This window comes from Mirounga leonina, unplaced genomic scaffold (genome assembly GCF_011800145.1).
Source record: "Mirounga leonina isolate KUSES-001 unplaced genomic scaffold, KU_Mleo_1.0 Mir_82, whole genome shotgun sequence".
Lineage (NCBI taxonomy): Eukaryota > Metazoa > Chordata > Mammalia > Carnivora > Phocidae > Mirounga > Mirounga leonina.
In genome coordinates, this window is record NW_023270825.1 from 15,123,459 (window position 1) to 15,139,070 (window position 15,612).

The window sequence follows — 15,612 nt, forward strand, 5'->3', positions numbered from 1 at the left end:
TCATTAAAAGGCAAGATCTCTCATCTTTCTCAAGAGACCATCTGATTTTAATCACACTTTTCACTTTGGAAAAATGAGAAATTTGTGGTGGCTGAAGTGCAGTTGTTACTCCAAAACACTGTTCCTTTAAGACAAAGACAGTCTTTACTTTCAAAACTCATCTGAAATTTGAGAACTGAGAGGCACTCATTTTCTTGTTTAGCTCATGCCCCAAACCACAGGAGCAAGGGAAGCGGAACACATGATTACTTGTCTGGTAACTGCTATTTTGATTTATCTCACCTCTTGAGCAAATCTGACTCCTCTGTCCAGCCATCCATGGATCTCTCTTCCTCCTTATATTTAATTGCCTTTTTATTAGAAACTTCTTTTCTAATGGTTTACTGAACAGAGATTAGAAATTTGAAACGAGATATTTTCTGTGTAAGGAATTACTTTGGTATGTGAACTAATAAGAACTAGTGATATGTTCTAGGGATGAGAACACTTTTTCTGTTAAATACTCTGTGTTTCCTCTTCTACAGAGATCACAAAGTATACAAATATTTGTGGTGTGCCTTTCAAATACTGGTGTAATGGTGTGTTACAGGATGATGTATGCTGGGCACTGGTTTCAACGTCTCAATTAATTTGTGTATGGTATTTTCTTCTATTTTCACCCTGGTATTTCCCTTCTAGTTGCATTATTACACCTATGTTATATACACATCACAGATACAAAATCTCAGAATTGGTAGGGAGCTTAGCATTCCTTTGATTTATCATCTATGGCTTGCATCCACTGGCACTCAAATTCTAGCTTAAAATATTGTATTAGAATGGATAGATCAGAGTGAGTTCTGGGAAGGTAAATCTATGGAACCTGCATAGTTCCTGACTTGTATCATAGAATGGTGGTGGTAAAGAAGGTAGAGTTCAGACATGTGCTGTACTGGAAAAAGAAGAAATGGAAGAAAAAGTGGCCCATTTGTAGGGATATAACTTATCATCCAAGCCAGAACACTTTTGAGGGTGAAAGGGGCACTATTAATAATTATACTAGAACAATAGACATAAGCTGGGACTGTTCTTGGTAAACCAAAATAGATCTACAGTAGTTTAAGAGGAGAAAAAGCAAGCATAGCTATTGTTCATTAAGAACGAAGGGATAGTAGAAGGGCCTGACAACTTCGTTTTTGGGACTGCACAGATACTTTTCTTCCTAGTATAATTGTGATCCTGAAACTTAAGTCTAGGTTTGTAGTTATGGGGCAAAACAATCTGACTCCAAATAGGGCCCTGAAGATAAAGACTTGTGTGTCCTATAGCCTTTGGGTCTTCTCTTTGACATTTTGGGGTCTCCAGGGCTTGTGAAGACACTGAAAACCAATTCCATGGGTCTACAAAGGGAGATTATGGGATCAGAAATGCTTTCTCGGCAGCTACACAGTCTCTTCAATTTTCTCTGATACCAAGAAAATCAGAAATCTCAGATTGACGCTGAACGTGGCAAAATCCCATGACACAACTTCCCTACCAATTTAGGGTTATCTGCCTGGAACCACGTCAACCGGCAACGTAGGGTAATTGATGAAGCTGAAAGCTAAATACCTAGAGTGGTTACCTTGACCATATACCAGTGGTTACCTTGACAGCTAACGTTTGCCAAGTGTGTAATGCATTCAGCTCATATTTACTGAGGGCCTATTACCCTGTATTCCATTTAATCACATGTTCCCCACATACTTATCCAGATGCCTCCGTATGTTTTAAAAGTTCCATACTTACCCCAGTAATTTGAGGCACCATTTCCACAGTGATTTTTTTCTTTTTTTAAGTTCAATTCAACTAATACATATTGAGTACCTACTGTGGTTTGGACACTGCATTTAGGAAGTACAAAGAGGATAAAGACTTGGCCTCTGCCCTTGAATTTCAGTGCTGGATTCAGATTTCTAAAAGTAGAGCCATTTTCCAGAGACAACAGACTACTATCAGACTTTATTAGTAACTCTGTGGCTGCTCTTGTTTCATCGTACACAAAAGGAAACTCAGGCTCAGAAAACTAAGTGACTCAACCAGGGCCACGCCTGAACTGGGACCTAGTTAGGGGCTGCGAGCTGGGTATTTTTTCTTGCTTTGCCACAGACCGCACGTGGTAGATGCGCTCTCAGACGGTGAGTTCCCTAGGCGGCCTTGGACATCCCCTGCGTTAACGTGCTGCAGCGGATGAGGCCGGAAGAGAAGCAGGGAACTGAGTACACTTGAAGGCCCCACCCCAACAAGGTCACAACCAGAAAAGGCTCGCTCGGCTACTCCACAACACTACTGCGGCTGCGTAGGCGACCTGTGGCCCTCACTCAAGATGGCGGCTTCGGCGTCAGCGGCCTTCTGCCCTTCCCCATCATGGCGGCGGCCGGACCCGCCTCCCTGGGCGCGGGAATCATGTGACCCACACAATGGCCGAGCGCCTACTCCAGGCTTCCCGGCAACGCCGAGTGAAAGCCATGACGGCCGCCGCAGGTTCGGCGGGCCGCACCGCGGTGCCCCTACTGCTGTGCGCGCTGCTGGTGCCCGGCGGCGCGTACGTGCTGGACGACTCCGACGGGCTGGGCCGGGAGTTCGATGGCATCGGCGCGGTCAGCGGCGGCGGGGTGAGCAGCAGGCGGTAGGATGCGCGGGCGTGGCCAGGGGGGCGCCCCACAAGCCCCCGCGACGCAGCCCCGCGTGTCGACCCCCGCCGGTCCCGACTCCGCTCGCGGCGGGCGCTTCTGGGCCGGGGGTCTGTGCTCCTACAGGGTTGGAAGCGGCTCTTGCTCGTTTAGATGAACATACAGAGGCCATTAGTTTTAAAAGAGGAGGATGCGGAGGTCCACCGAATACGTGACAGGTGTAGATAGTGACAAGGCTGGGGCTCGTACTCTCATCCCGGGCGACGGAGCCTGGGCTCGCTTTGCCGCAGGGAGGGCATTCCTGAGGGTCGTTCCAGAAATGGTCAGGGAGCCGGGGAGCATCTCTCCTCCCAAGGGGCTGCCCCACTGAGGGTCGGGGAGTCGGAAGCCCTGGACCACAGTGTAGGGTGCGATTGGCTAACTTCAGAGGGGCCAGTGCGCAGTACGTTTTGTTTGGAGGCGCGACAGGTGCCTCAGGGCCTCCGTAGGAAGGTAAGAGGTCAGGCTGGGTCTGTTTTTGTTTTTTTTTAGTTGTTGTTTGTTTTTAATGGCAGGCTATGCTAGTATTAACTGGTAGTCTAGGTTGTTTACTGTTGGGGGGCTGTGTTTCTTGGGAGTCATCAAGGCCCAAGGTGGGGTGAGTTGCCCACCGGAAAGGTCAGTGCCTCTGTGACTCTTTGGTGGCTCTTTTTGTGTACAGGGAGGGGGAAACATCGGATCAACATCAAGGTGGTTCGCCACCTTTAGGGTGTGTAAGAATCACCTGGTATGCTTGTTTAAATGCACTCCCCATTCTGACTGTAGTTCTGGATTGGGGCCTGAGAATCTGCATTTTACCAAGTACACCAATTGATTCTCATACTGGGTAGTGAGAGACCTTTTTCTTTTAAGGAAACTTAATTTTAGAATAGTTTTAGATATACAGAAGAGTTTCCAAGAGAATACAGAGCTCTCATACACCCTGCACCCATTTTTCTGTTATCAGCATCCTGCATTGGTATGGTACATTTGTCACGATCAGTATTGATAACTTATGAAAATCTGTACTTCATATTTCCTTAGTAGTTACCTAATGCCTATTTTCTGTTCCAGGATCCCATCCAGAATACTAACTGCACTTAACTGGCATGCCTTAGTCCTCTCTTGGCTGTGACAGTTGGGATGAATGAGTTCATTTTCCTGGACATTCCTTAAGATTTACGTGAAGGGAGACAGGAGGGCCATTCCAGCTTTGTGTAAAATTGTATGGGCACAGCTGGTAATTGTCTGAATTTCCTGGTCATGCTGTCATGTGGCCTCTAGGCCTGGGAGCTTGGTTTAGTAGCATGATTCTTTTTGGCTCTAACAAAATTTACTTGCTTCTATCACATGCCCTCCGTAACCTTTTTCCTGTCTTTGTGTTATTCCCTTCCATTTTACCCCAAATCAACTAGAGTTAATTTTATTTGATGTTAAGGCCTAACTCTTAAATGGGTTGTTTGTTGGGTTGAGTCAGATGGAGCTTGTATATTCAGATGCATTTCAGAACTAGCTCCACTGCTTGCTTGCTGAATGGATGTTTTGTGCTGATCTCAGCCTACTGATAGCTGGTGTTGTGGCTGGACTGGCCCTTATGGTTCTTATTATGATTGTAAGATGTTCTCAGCAATAACGATCAAGAAACTTAAAAAAAAAAGGTTTATTATTCACAGATCCTGGCAAGCACATGGCACACTTGGGACCACACAGTAAGGTTGTGGGGGGCCGGGGGGAGGAGAGGGGAAGAGAGAGAGAGAGAGCACTGGAACTTGAGTGTTCTGCCCTGCTTTTATTGCGGGCTCACTCATTGGTGAATTCGAAACTTAAGAGGGGGAGTTTAAAGTGCAGGAAGAGAAAAATCAAGCAGCCTCTGTGGTCAGTTACTGAAATCAACCAAGGTCTTTAAAACAAAGAAGGCTGGGGTCCCAGCTGGGGGAGCCTGGCACTTTATCTAGATCGGCAGTGTGATTCTTTGAAACAGCCATCTTTGAAGTGGATGCCTCTTTGAAGAGGATACCCTCAGGCACTTGCATTACAAAAAAGAAAAAAAACTGTCAGGGTTTATACTACAGTCCACCTTGATGCAGAGGCATTAGTCAGTGGTGACCCTGGATACCTGATAGGTTAAAAGTCAGGGATAGGGCATGTTGTAACCCAGAAAGTACACATCTAAGTAGGACTATATAGCACTTCTATAATAATTATACAGACAGTAGTCTGCAATCTAGTCCGTAGCCATTGTCCCAAGCTTAAAGGGACATGAAACCAGGTCAGTGATCCTAGGACTCAGGAATGTGTTCAAAGATTTGGGTAATATTGTGAAATAATTAAACATCTTTGGCCATCTCATGAAGTAGGTCTGATCAAATAGGCTTTTCTTTCTTTCTTTTTTTTTTTTTTTAAAGATTTTATTTATTTATTTGACAGAGAGAGAAATAGTGAGAGAGGGAACACAAGCAGAGGGAGTGGGAGAGGGAGAAGCAGGCTTCCTGCGGAGCAGGGAACCCGATGCGGGGCTCCATCACGGGACCCTGGATCATGACCTGAGCTGAAGGTAGACGCTTAACGAATGAGCCACCCAGGCTTTTCTAAGTGTGCTTTGCTGGATTTTTTTTCATAAGGAATCTCAGATTGGACTCTAAAAGTCTCTCAGGGCTGGGCAGTCAAGCCAAGGACTTGCCTTCGTACTTCACCTATAATAACTGTAGATTTGAGTGAATGCCTCTCTTCTCAAGGTCCCCCAAATATCCTGATATTTTTGGGCCTCACAATAAGTGGTCTCCATTATTCACCTGGTAAGGCTGCTGGGAACACTTAAAGGCTTAAAAATAGCCACGTTAAATACCTATGGGAGTTCATTACAATGCAGTTGGCAAGGAACTTTGGTTATTTCTGTGACCTATAACATTCTACGATAATAACTAGAATTATAAGTGACAGCATCATATCAGGACATAGCAGATGTCTAGGAATTTCATATGATTTCTGGAACATTTATATCAGTCACACATATCCATACAAATTTAATCTAAAGAGGGTTTCTCATTACTTATTTGATAATGCTTTCCATGTAGTTTAACATATCAAATAAGCCTAATTAGTTTAACATCTCTTTTAATAAGGAGAAGGAACAAATCATTTGAGATGTTCCAGGGACCCCATGGAAAATCCCAAAGTTAGTTCAAGGTTTAAAAAGGCTTCATTTAGGGGCGCCTGGGTGGCTCAGTCGTTAAGCGTCTGCCTTGGGCTCAGGTCATGATCCCAGGGTCCTGGGATCGAGCCCCCACATCGGGCTCCTTGCTTAGCAAGGAGTCTGCTTCTCCCTCTCCCTCTGCCTGCTGTTCTGCCTACCTGTGCTCTCTCTCTGTGTCAAATAAATAAATAAAATCTTTAAAAAAAAAGAAAAAGGCTTCATTTAGAATTTGATTCTGGGAAATTTGTCAGAAATATCAAAAGATTTTGAAACCCTTGATTACACTGGATCATAGATTGCTCTGAAATACTAGTTATCCATTTAAAAAACTTTCACCAAAATTATAGCTAAAGACTTCATAGGCAAATACAGAAAGCTACATAGTTTATTAAAAAAAAAAAAAGAACTTTAGCTCTTTAAATAGAGAGGACTTGTTTTCTTAAGTAATCAAAGACATGATAAAAAACAACTTGAGATACTGGAAATTATTTTGGTAAAATACAGAATCTTTATTTCCTAGGCAGATTACTTAAAAGGTAAATAAAAACCTTGCACAGTCTTATCAGAAACAGACCAGTAATCCAAGAAAACTATCCTTTTAGCAGATAAAATAAAATTAAGCTTTAGTTTTCAGAAGTACACTATTTATTTAAAAAATACAATAAATTACTTCATTTTTAGCCAGCTTGTCTACACAAGATAAAATTCTCGCTCTCTTTTTTTCTTTCTTTCTCCTACTTTCTATATCCATTTAGTTTGTCTACTTTAGGACAAAATTACTTTCATTTGCCTTAACAAAATGCATATCCATACCTTATACCATAGCTAAACTATATCCTATTTCCCTTGCCTAAGTTGTTTCTCTTATTTCTTGTACTTTTAATTACATATATTGTTAGAATTCTTGACTCTTAGAAAGCTTAATTTCTAGTGAAAACTAGTGAGTAAGCAGTTGTGAGCTCTTTACTAGCATTCTGTATATTGACAAATTTATGAATACATTTCATAATTTCTAGAGGCATATGCCTCTTTAAATTAATTAATTAATTTTTATTATGTTATGTTAATCACCATAATTACATCATTAGCTTTTGATGTAGTGTTCCATGATTAATTGTTTGTGTATAACACCCAGTGCTCCATGCAATACGTGCATAGTAAGTTTTTCAGTATAGCACAGGACATGTTTACCAACAGATCCAGACATCTAGCTTCTCTGTTACAGGAAACCAAAAGTAGATAAACCTGTGGTTCAGTAATGTTTCAATATTTAATGTTTAGCAATGATCTATATATTTAATGAATTTCCATCATTGAACTTGGCAAAACTCTAAGGTTTCAAGTTACCAAAAAGATTTGGGTAACGTTTTAAGTACACATACCATAAAACATAATTGTTGTTGAAGAGTGGATGCCTTGGCAATCAAAGCTTAAGTCAGACATTTGCCTTACAAAAAGAAAAAACCCAATCATTGTGGCTTACACTAGAATGGATGACCTGGTCTTTAGCTGATCTCTCCAACTTTGTGTGTGTGTGTGTGGGGTGGGGGGTAGGGGGGTGTTGGAGAGGGACAGACAAACCTTTTCCTTAACCCAACTTATTCTTCTTGATTTTTATGTTTTTATTTTCTGATGTTGCAACCTTCCTCATAGGTGCTGGAGCATATTTCAGAGTCACCTGGACTAATGGGTCAATGTGTGTGTTTTTTACTACAGTCATTCTTCTTTTCATTTTTGTGGTTTAAACCTACAATAGCCAGTATTTCATGAAATGAGGACCCATCTGTTCTAGTATCTTTACTTGTGGCATTAAATCCAGTATTTGAACTTACTGAAAAATGGAAGTCTTCGTTATTTATATTAACTCAGTTTAAGAGTATTAAAATGAGAATATTGCAATACTCAGAGTAGGATACTCTTATCTATATGATAGTGTCCCTGTGTATAGTGCGTGTCTCATCTTAGAAGCTTAATATTAATCGAAGGAAAATGGTTGCAACACTACCTTTGCCCATCACTTTAGATTTCTATGTGGAGTCCCTGGTACGTGGCACAGTTTATAGCAGTTCTCACTTGGTCTTCCAGTCTGATAGGGAAGGCAGTATGGGGCAGTAGTTAAGAATGTGCGTTTAAGAGCAGATTGTCAGGGGTCCATTCTGGGCCCTGTCATTCACTGTCCAGCCACGGACAGGTTACTTAACCTCCCAGTGTCTCAGTTTCCTTTCTGGGGAGACCTTGAAACCTGGTGGGAGCATCATGAGGATAGATGTAAAGTGCTCAGGGTGGCATCTGGCACATGATTATTTTGGTTAGTATCATCCTGTTTCATTGATTAGGAAGGAGGAAGTTGCATGAAAAATGTATTTGGGTATAAAATATCTGCCATTTATTGGTAACTTACGGTGTGTCTCCTCTTGTGCTAAGGCTTCTTCCTGGGCTGGTTGGAAACAGCCCCAGGCCTTTTCCAGGGAATGTGACTGCAATTTGTTATTCCTTGATGGTGCATTTCAACATTTGGCTATACTACTCTGAACTATTGCCATTGACTAATGCTTTTGTACTGAGAATGACATAGGCTTGCAATAGCATGGTGATATGGTGTGTTTGCTTAAAGTTGGCACTTTCTGTGTTAAGGATAGGATTGCATAGACGCAAAATAACCCGCAAACAGCCAAATGCACTGTTCTAATGACATAATTCAGGGTCAAAAGAATTGTTCCCCTTTGATCAAGGATGGGTTATTGTGTATATGCAGGGTTCATTCACTTAAGGAGTGCCTACTTTAATATTTGAGCCTCTGCCAGTCTGTAAGCTCTTTGAAAACAGTGACTGTGTTTTTAAAAACAATTTGTATAATGCCTGTCATTTATTGAGAGCTTACTGTGTGCCAGCTCCTGCACTATGTCCTTTACATACATCTTATTTCAGCCTTAGAACAGCTGAAGGAGTTCTAAGGAGTAAGATGGCCTGCTTTACAGCAGATTGTCCTTGGTCACATAGCTTGTAAATGTTGCAATCGGGATGTAGGCTCCTTCTGACTCAAAGCGTCCTGTATTATGTTGCCTTTGCCGGTGGAACAAACAATACCATAAAAGATATTAAATGTTTACTAAATAAGAGAATAAATGGGGACATGAACTTGAGTAAGACATAGTCCCTGTCCTCAAGGAACTCAGAGGTGAGTCAGAGAAGTATGGCAATGAGGAGGGTGCAGGGTTAGAAGAGTTACAGTAGAGATGTAGACCTGAAGCCAGAGGAGTCCACAGGACTACATCAAACTACTACTACCTACATCAAACCAGTGGGCGGAGAGGAAGAGGTTCTTCCCTGAAGAGGATGCATTGAAGTTGGCCAAATGAGGGTGTGGAATGCATTCCAGACAGAAGAAAGAGAAAAAGTAGTTAGATATATCAAGATAGAAGGCGCGAGAGTGGTACTGGGTAAAGTGTCAGAGTTAGGATCCAAATAGTTAAAGAGATTTGGGTATAAAACTGAGCAATTTGAACTTTATCCTGAAAGCTCTTGGCAGAGGGGAGGTCTTGGCAGGTTTAAACAGAGTACTTTCATGGTTGTGTTTTGGGAAGATTAATGTGGCAAGTAGTGTGGAGAATAGAATATAGGGAGGCAGACGGGAGGCCCTGAGACCATTTAGGCTATTCTAACGATTGAGGGGGGCCTGGATGAAGGAGGTAGGGTTGAAGTGAGGGGATGGATTTGAGAGATACTAAGGAGGTCTTGGTGACTAAAGATGGATGGGAATTGGTGAAGGGGTAACCCTAAATTTATGGTTTAGGCAGATGTTGTCCTTTACTAAGATAAGTAAAGGAGAAAGAACAGACTTAGGAAAAAGTGCCACGTTTGATTGGTGATGTGTTGAACTTGAAGGGATGAGAGGGTAGCTCCATGGGTCTGTGTCTCAGTGGCAGGGGCTGGGAAGATTGTGGGTGTGAGGGAGATAGATATAAGGGTGCCACTAGAACGTCAGTGGAAGCATAAATGAGAGTATGAAACGGAACACTGAGCCCCATAAAAGTCAAGTATCTTGCCCTTGGTGTCAGTTTTTTGAACCTAAGGCCTGTCTGGCTTCCAAGCCTAGGGGCATGCCACTGTTTCATGTTAAAACCTATTTCTTTTATTCCTCTTGTGTATATTGCTCCCCAGAAGATACATTATTGGTCCACCGTTGGTTTTGTGATTTCTTTGTTGAAGCAGTCATCGGCCATGGGTTAGTTGTGATCAAGTGTTGGTCTCTGCACCCTCCACCTCTCTCTTTCCATGCATTCTGATGCCAGTCTTGTGTGAGGTTTCCTTAGTACAGTTTGGCCTGGGGATCATTGTATGGTCATTCCTAATAGTAACAGCACTTATAAATCTCTAGTAAAGAAGGGGGGAGTAGTGATTCCTTTCAGCATTGCTGCTTGTAATAATTTCTTGCAAGATGTTGAAGGAGAAAATTACCTGATATTTATCCTTTCCATCCTGGCCCCCCAATGTTGTAGTTGACAAATGGTCTTAAGATAGAGAACATAAGTTTCATTTCTTCTAATAACCACTTTCTGAGTTAAGGTCCCCAAGACAAGTCTGTAATCATGGTGTTCATCAATAGACTTTGTTAGCTTACCTCCCAGCCAACCCTCATCTCAGTGGAAGAGAAACTGCTGTGGCTTAAAACTTGAGTTTTAGCTATTGGATAAACAACAGCCCTATTTGCCCAAAGATGGCTAAAATATAGGCAGGTAAACAAATAACCTGGGAAATGACTTTTCCACATGGGCCTGCCGGGTGGCGTGCATCAGCACTATGAAAACATGTTCGTGATTGGATTTGATTTATTCATACTTTTGAACTTTTTTTTTTTAGGCAACCTCCCGACTTCTAGTAAATTATCCAGAGCCCTATCGTTCTCAAATATTGGATTATCTCTTTAAGGTAATGAGAAAATAATTACTTAATGGCATCTGTGGTATTTTTGAAGCTATGGTGAATTTTAGCGGTAGAATTGATCGCCTTCACAATTTTAGCTTTAAAAAAGAATGGCAAATTGCTTTTGGAATAAGTTGCTATTTATTTGAAATTGGTTTTCTCATCTGTAATTGTCTTAATGTGCTTTGCCCTTCATGCAGTGAATCACGGTGTTAATACTCCTACTTCCTTCCCCAGCCAAACTTCGGTGCCTCTTTGCATATTCTAAAAGTCGAAATAGGTGGTGATGGGCAGACAACAGGTAGGAGATTTGGGAAATGGGATTGATTTCCTTCAACGTTTTAGTCTATACTTAAACTTAGGGGCTGTAAATCAGAATATAAATGATACGAACATTTTTGATGTTGATTATTGCTTATAGATTATTTCTTATTGTTCCTTTTTTCTATTAAAAATATATCAAAATACTCATTTTTTCTCATAAAAATAGCATTTGGACTTTAGATTGCTTATATAGTTGGATTAATCAGTAGTAAACAAACCCATAGTTTTTAAAAAAACTATATTCACTGGGAGGATAGAGACAGTTTGAAATTTTTATTGAGTTCAAAAAATAAAACTCTTAATGTGGAAAACATGTAAAATGTTATAATGTTAATAGCTGTAAATAAAATCATGTGGCAAACATATAAGTCATCAATATTTTAGAGGTACAGCTTTTTTCTCTTTTAAAAACAAAATTATTTTTAACCATTAAATTTTCAATCTTCATTATCACCCTATTGATTGGCTTTGTGTAGTCCATGTAGTCAGTTAATGTACAGGAAGAAGGAAATTCTTTCAGTGATAATGCAGCTTATTACTAACAGGCCAGATTCCATCATAGTGAACTTTATAGTATTGTCTGTATACGCGTGTTCCTGTTGGTGACTTGGGAGTAATTTTTGTTAAAGAGATATGTCTGGGGCGCCTGGGTGGCTCAGTTGGTTAAGCGACTGCCTTCGGCTCAGGTCATGATCCTGGAGTCCCAGGATCGAGTCCCGCATCAGGCTCCCTGCTCGGCGGGGAGTCTGCTTCTCCCTCTGACCCTCCTCCCTCTCATGCTCTCTGTCTCTCATTCTCTCTCTCTCAAATAAATAAATAAAATCTTTAAAAAAAAAAAAAAGATATGTCTGTGTGGTCATATTAGTGTTTAATTAATATTGAAAGAAAAAAGAATGAAAATCAAAAACAAAAGAAACCTCTGTAACACAGACTTCCTCCAAGCTACCATAATAGGACATGTATTTTATTGTCCACTCCTCTTATGCAGGATTGGTAATGGTTGGCCATCTACATTTGCTGAAGTGAAATTAGAGGTAGAGATACGGGAGTGGGTAGTTCTTGTGAATCTGATGTTTAAGAAGAAAAGGGCAAGACCCCTCTCCTTGTGAGGCCCTTCTTAACATGGGCAGATGTTTATGAAATGTGGTAACATATGAGGACTGATATCAGCTACCTACCTTGTCACACCATGGAGGTTAGGATAGAATTTTCTTATAGAGCGGTATGCAGATGTATACTCTTTCCTTTTTTCTCTCAAAGCACTGTTGTCTTGGTGTAACAGGGCATGTTATAGGCTCAAGGCCTGGGGTATGAGAATGGGGCTTAGGAGCCCGGAGATTCACATCTAGGATTGAGAAGCCGGAAGTTGAGGTGATCTGAACTCATGTGTTGAATGTGGGGATTTGAAAACCCCAGAAAGACCAGACCAAAGCCTGGGAGAATGTAGTCCTAGGACTTTTCAATTACGTGAATTGATAACACTTCTCTCAACGCTGCTTATAATAGAAAGATGTGGTTTTGTTTTTCAAGACCTTTATGATACTTAGAGTAATGAAAAAACCTGAAATAATACGCTTTGATCATCCATCCTCAAGTTTTATAAGATCATTCTTATTTGTCCCACATCAGGATTGGAACCAGAAAATGTCTCCTCTGAAATGTGTGTATGTATAGGGGAGAGTGGCCCTATGAAACATCATTAAACACCATGAAGTGGTTTCCTTTCTCTTTTGCTCTCTCCCATGCAGATGGTACCGAGCCCTCCCACATGCACTATGCGTTAGATGAGAATTATTTCCGAGGATATGAGTGGTGGTTAATGAAGGAAGCTAAGAAGCGGAACCCTAATATTATACTCATGGGTAAGAAGCGAAGTTTGCCATGCTTTTGCAGTCTGTTTAACTTTCAAATTCTGAATTCTGTATGTGGAGTCACTATTATCCTACTAGCAGCAAAGCATGTGCCAGGCTTGATTCTTTCTTTGCCCTTAGATATTATTTCTGCTCTTTATATGTAATACTTCTGGAGTGAGGCATTACTCTTCCCATTTTACAGAAGCAGTAGAGACTTAGGTTATGCCACTGACTTAAGGCCAGGTAATTAGTAAATGGTAAAATCAGGTATAGGACCTAATTCTATTCTGGTTGTTTTTGTGATTGCTAAACTCTTATCTTCAACAAAATTTCTTACCAAAATTTGTAAAAGGGCAATACTCTCTAGAAAATTATATATTAGGTGCAGTAGTATATACCAACTATTTGTAAAATTATGCATTACATGCAGTAGTAGACGCCATTTCTAAAAGAGGTACACATAAAAGTTTGTTTTGAATCTCAGCAACGTGGTGGTCACTGTTCTAGGCATTGGAGATACCGAGCAATCCAGCCCCCGCTTCCCACCCTTGTGGAGCTTACGTTCTAGTAGCAGGATCATTGGATTTCTCAAATAGGACTACTGTGTTCATTTTACAGTTCTCATATAGCGATGCAGAGACCTGTAAGATATTGCAAACATACCCAGTGATGGCAGTCATCATTTGAGATGAATTTGATATTTTGAAACAGGCTTCCACATCCAGTCTGTGTGAGACCAGTGAGATCCATTTTATAGGCTTGATTTCAGGTTATTTTAAAAATCATTTTCAACAATCAAATTAAAGGACAAGCGTAAGTTTTTCTAAATTAAAAAAATGAGGTTAGCGTGTTCTTTCAAAATGGTCTTTTGCAAGAGATTCCAGAAATGTTTGGAGCAGTAAAAAAAAAAAGCATCATTGACTTCAGCGCATACTCACGCATTGGGCTGCTTTCATGGTCAGTTCTCATTTAAATGTAGAAAATCTGGCACGCTGAACCATGTTCTAACAAAGACTTACACATGCTGGGCCTTTAGAATGTATTTGGCATTTCATTGTTCTAAAATGTTCCAGTATTTTAATGTCACATTTCTTATGGGATACACAATGAGGCATTCCTCCTGAGCTTAGAAAAATAAACATTTTGTTCTTTTGTTCATTTTGATTTTTTTCAGTGGTGAACTAGATTGGTGATATATATTAACAGTTGAGGAACTTAACTGTTGAGCTTATTTTGATATATTAATAACAGAATTAGGATTTAGAATTGTAATTAGTGCTTCTCTACTATTCTCATTTTCTTACTTGAAAACAGTAATTAAGGTGCTGGCAGGATGTGGGTTATTTGATCTAAATCATACCACAAAGAAATATTTTCCTCTTGAGTCATTGGCATTTATACTGATATGATGACAAACTAGTTTTGCTGAATTTGATTATCTGACTAATTAGTATTTTAAGGAACCTTAAGTTTTAAGAAGTTGTACTAGTGAATGAGGAATTTGTATTATACTTAACCTGTAGGAATGATTAGGCATAAGCCTTTCAGTATTCTTTGATTTGACTTCAGAGGAAAGAAAGTGAGTATTAAATATCCCTATAGCAGGTGGTGGGCATGTTAAGTTAAATTGTATGTTACATTTCTTTCTGTTGGTTAGGATCTTTGAAAGAGTGTTTTTATTTCTTTTTCTTGAAAGAGCATTTGGAATTATGGAAGCTGATTCTAGGGATCAGTAAGTAGTTGCTGAGTTCATAAACTGCAAGGGATTTTGAGAAATTGTGCACAGTATATAATCTTTGGGAAGATCTGTATTGGCTTTTTGCTTAGCCTGTGTTCTTCTTGGTTTCTTTTGCCTTGTTTCTAACAGTGCCAGCATGGGTATACCCACTCCACCTTTACCTTTTCCTTTCTGCAGGCTTGCCGTGGTCGTTCCCTGGATGGCTGGGAAAAGGTTTCAACTGGCCTTATGTGAATCTTCAGCTGACTGCCTATTATGTCATGACCTGGATTGTGGGCGCCAAGCATTATCATGATTTGGATATTGATTATATTGGGGTTAGTAATATATTTAAAACTTGATTAACTTTTGGACATTTATTTGTAATTTCTTAAAGTAATTTGATTCTGTGGCATTTTGTTGACTAACCATTTTGTGTCATGAGACTGATTTGTTCTATTGGCATCTGATAACAAATTAACTACACGTGACCTTTTATTCCTCCTCTTTGCCCATCCAAATTCTAACCCCTTTTGAAAACTAAGTGTATAATACCTTCTCTGAACTACCTTTTTTTTTCTTTTTTTTTTTTTAATTTTGATTTTGGTATCACCCAGCTCACATTCTCTTTCTTAAAAGCTTTCCCTAGTTTCTCTAGTCATGCAAGAATACTATATTTACCAGACAGTTTAATGATTAATCTCATTTTGCTCTATGAATCTTCTATTGTCCTAAACCATGGGTTGGCAGACTTTTTCTTAGTGTGTCAGAGAGTAAATATTTTAGGTTTTGAGGGTCAAAAGGCAGTATTAAGGATATAATGTAGGTAATTATATAGCCATTTAAAATGTAACCATTTAAAACTGTAAAAACCATTTCTAGCTCTCAGGTTATAAAAAATACAAATGGTGGGTGGGCTGGATTTGGCAGGTT

At 40.3% G+C, this 15,612-nt stretch overlaps 1 protein-coding gene across 9 annotated transcripts in view; it reads left to right on the forward strand.

Annotated features, from left to right (window-relative positions):
• The first annotated feature begins 226 nt into the window (after window positions 1-226).
• GALC (galactosylceramidase) overlaps window positions 227-15,612 on the forward strand; it is a 63,822-nt gene continuing 48,436 nt past the window's right edge. For 7 of the 9 annotated variants that reach the window (XR_004677057.1, XM_034993022.1, XM_034993025.1 and 4 more), the window contains exons 1-5: window positions 2,424-2,633; window positions 10,723-10,791; window positions 11,023-11,086; window positions 12,858-12,971; window positions 14,878-15,017. Coding sequence is in view for 8 of the 9 variants with exons in the window: in XM_034993022.1 (XP_034848913.1) it covers window positions 2,439-2,633; window positions 10,723-10,791; window positions 11,023-11,086; window positions 12,858-12,971; window positions 14,878-15,017 (582 nt within the window). In the remaining variant the exon portion in view is untranslated. Of the gene's footprint in view, window positions 257-2,423; window positions 2,634-10,349; window positions 10,792-11,022; window positions 11,087-12,857; window positions 12,972-14,877; window positions 15,018-15,612 lie in introns of those variants that run through there. The other 2 variants (XM_034993027.1, XM_034993029.1) reach the window with 2 other exon arrangements.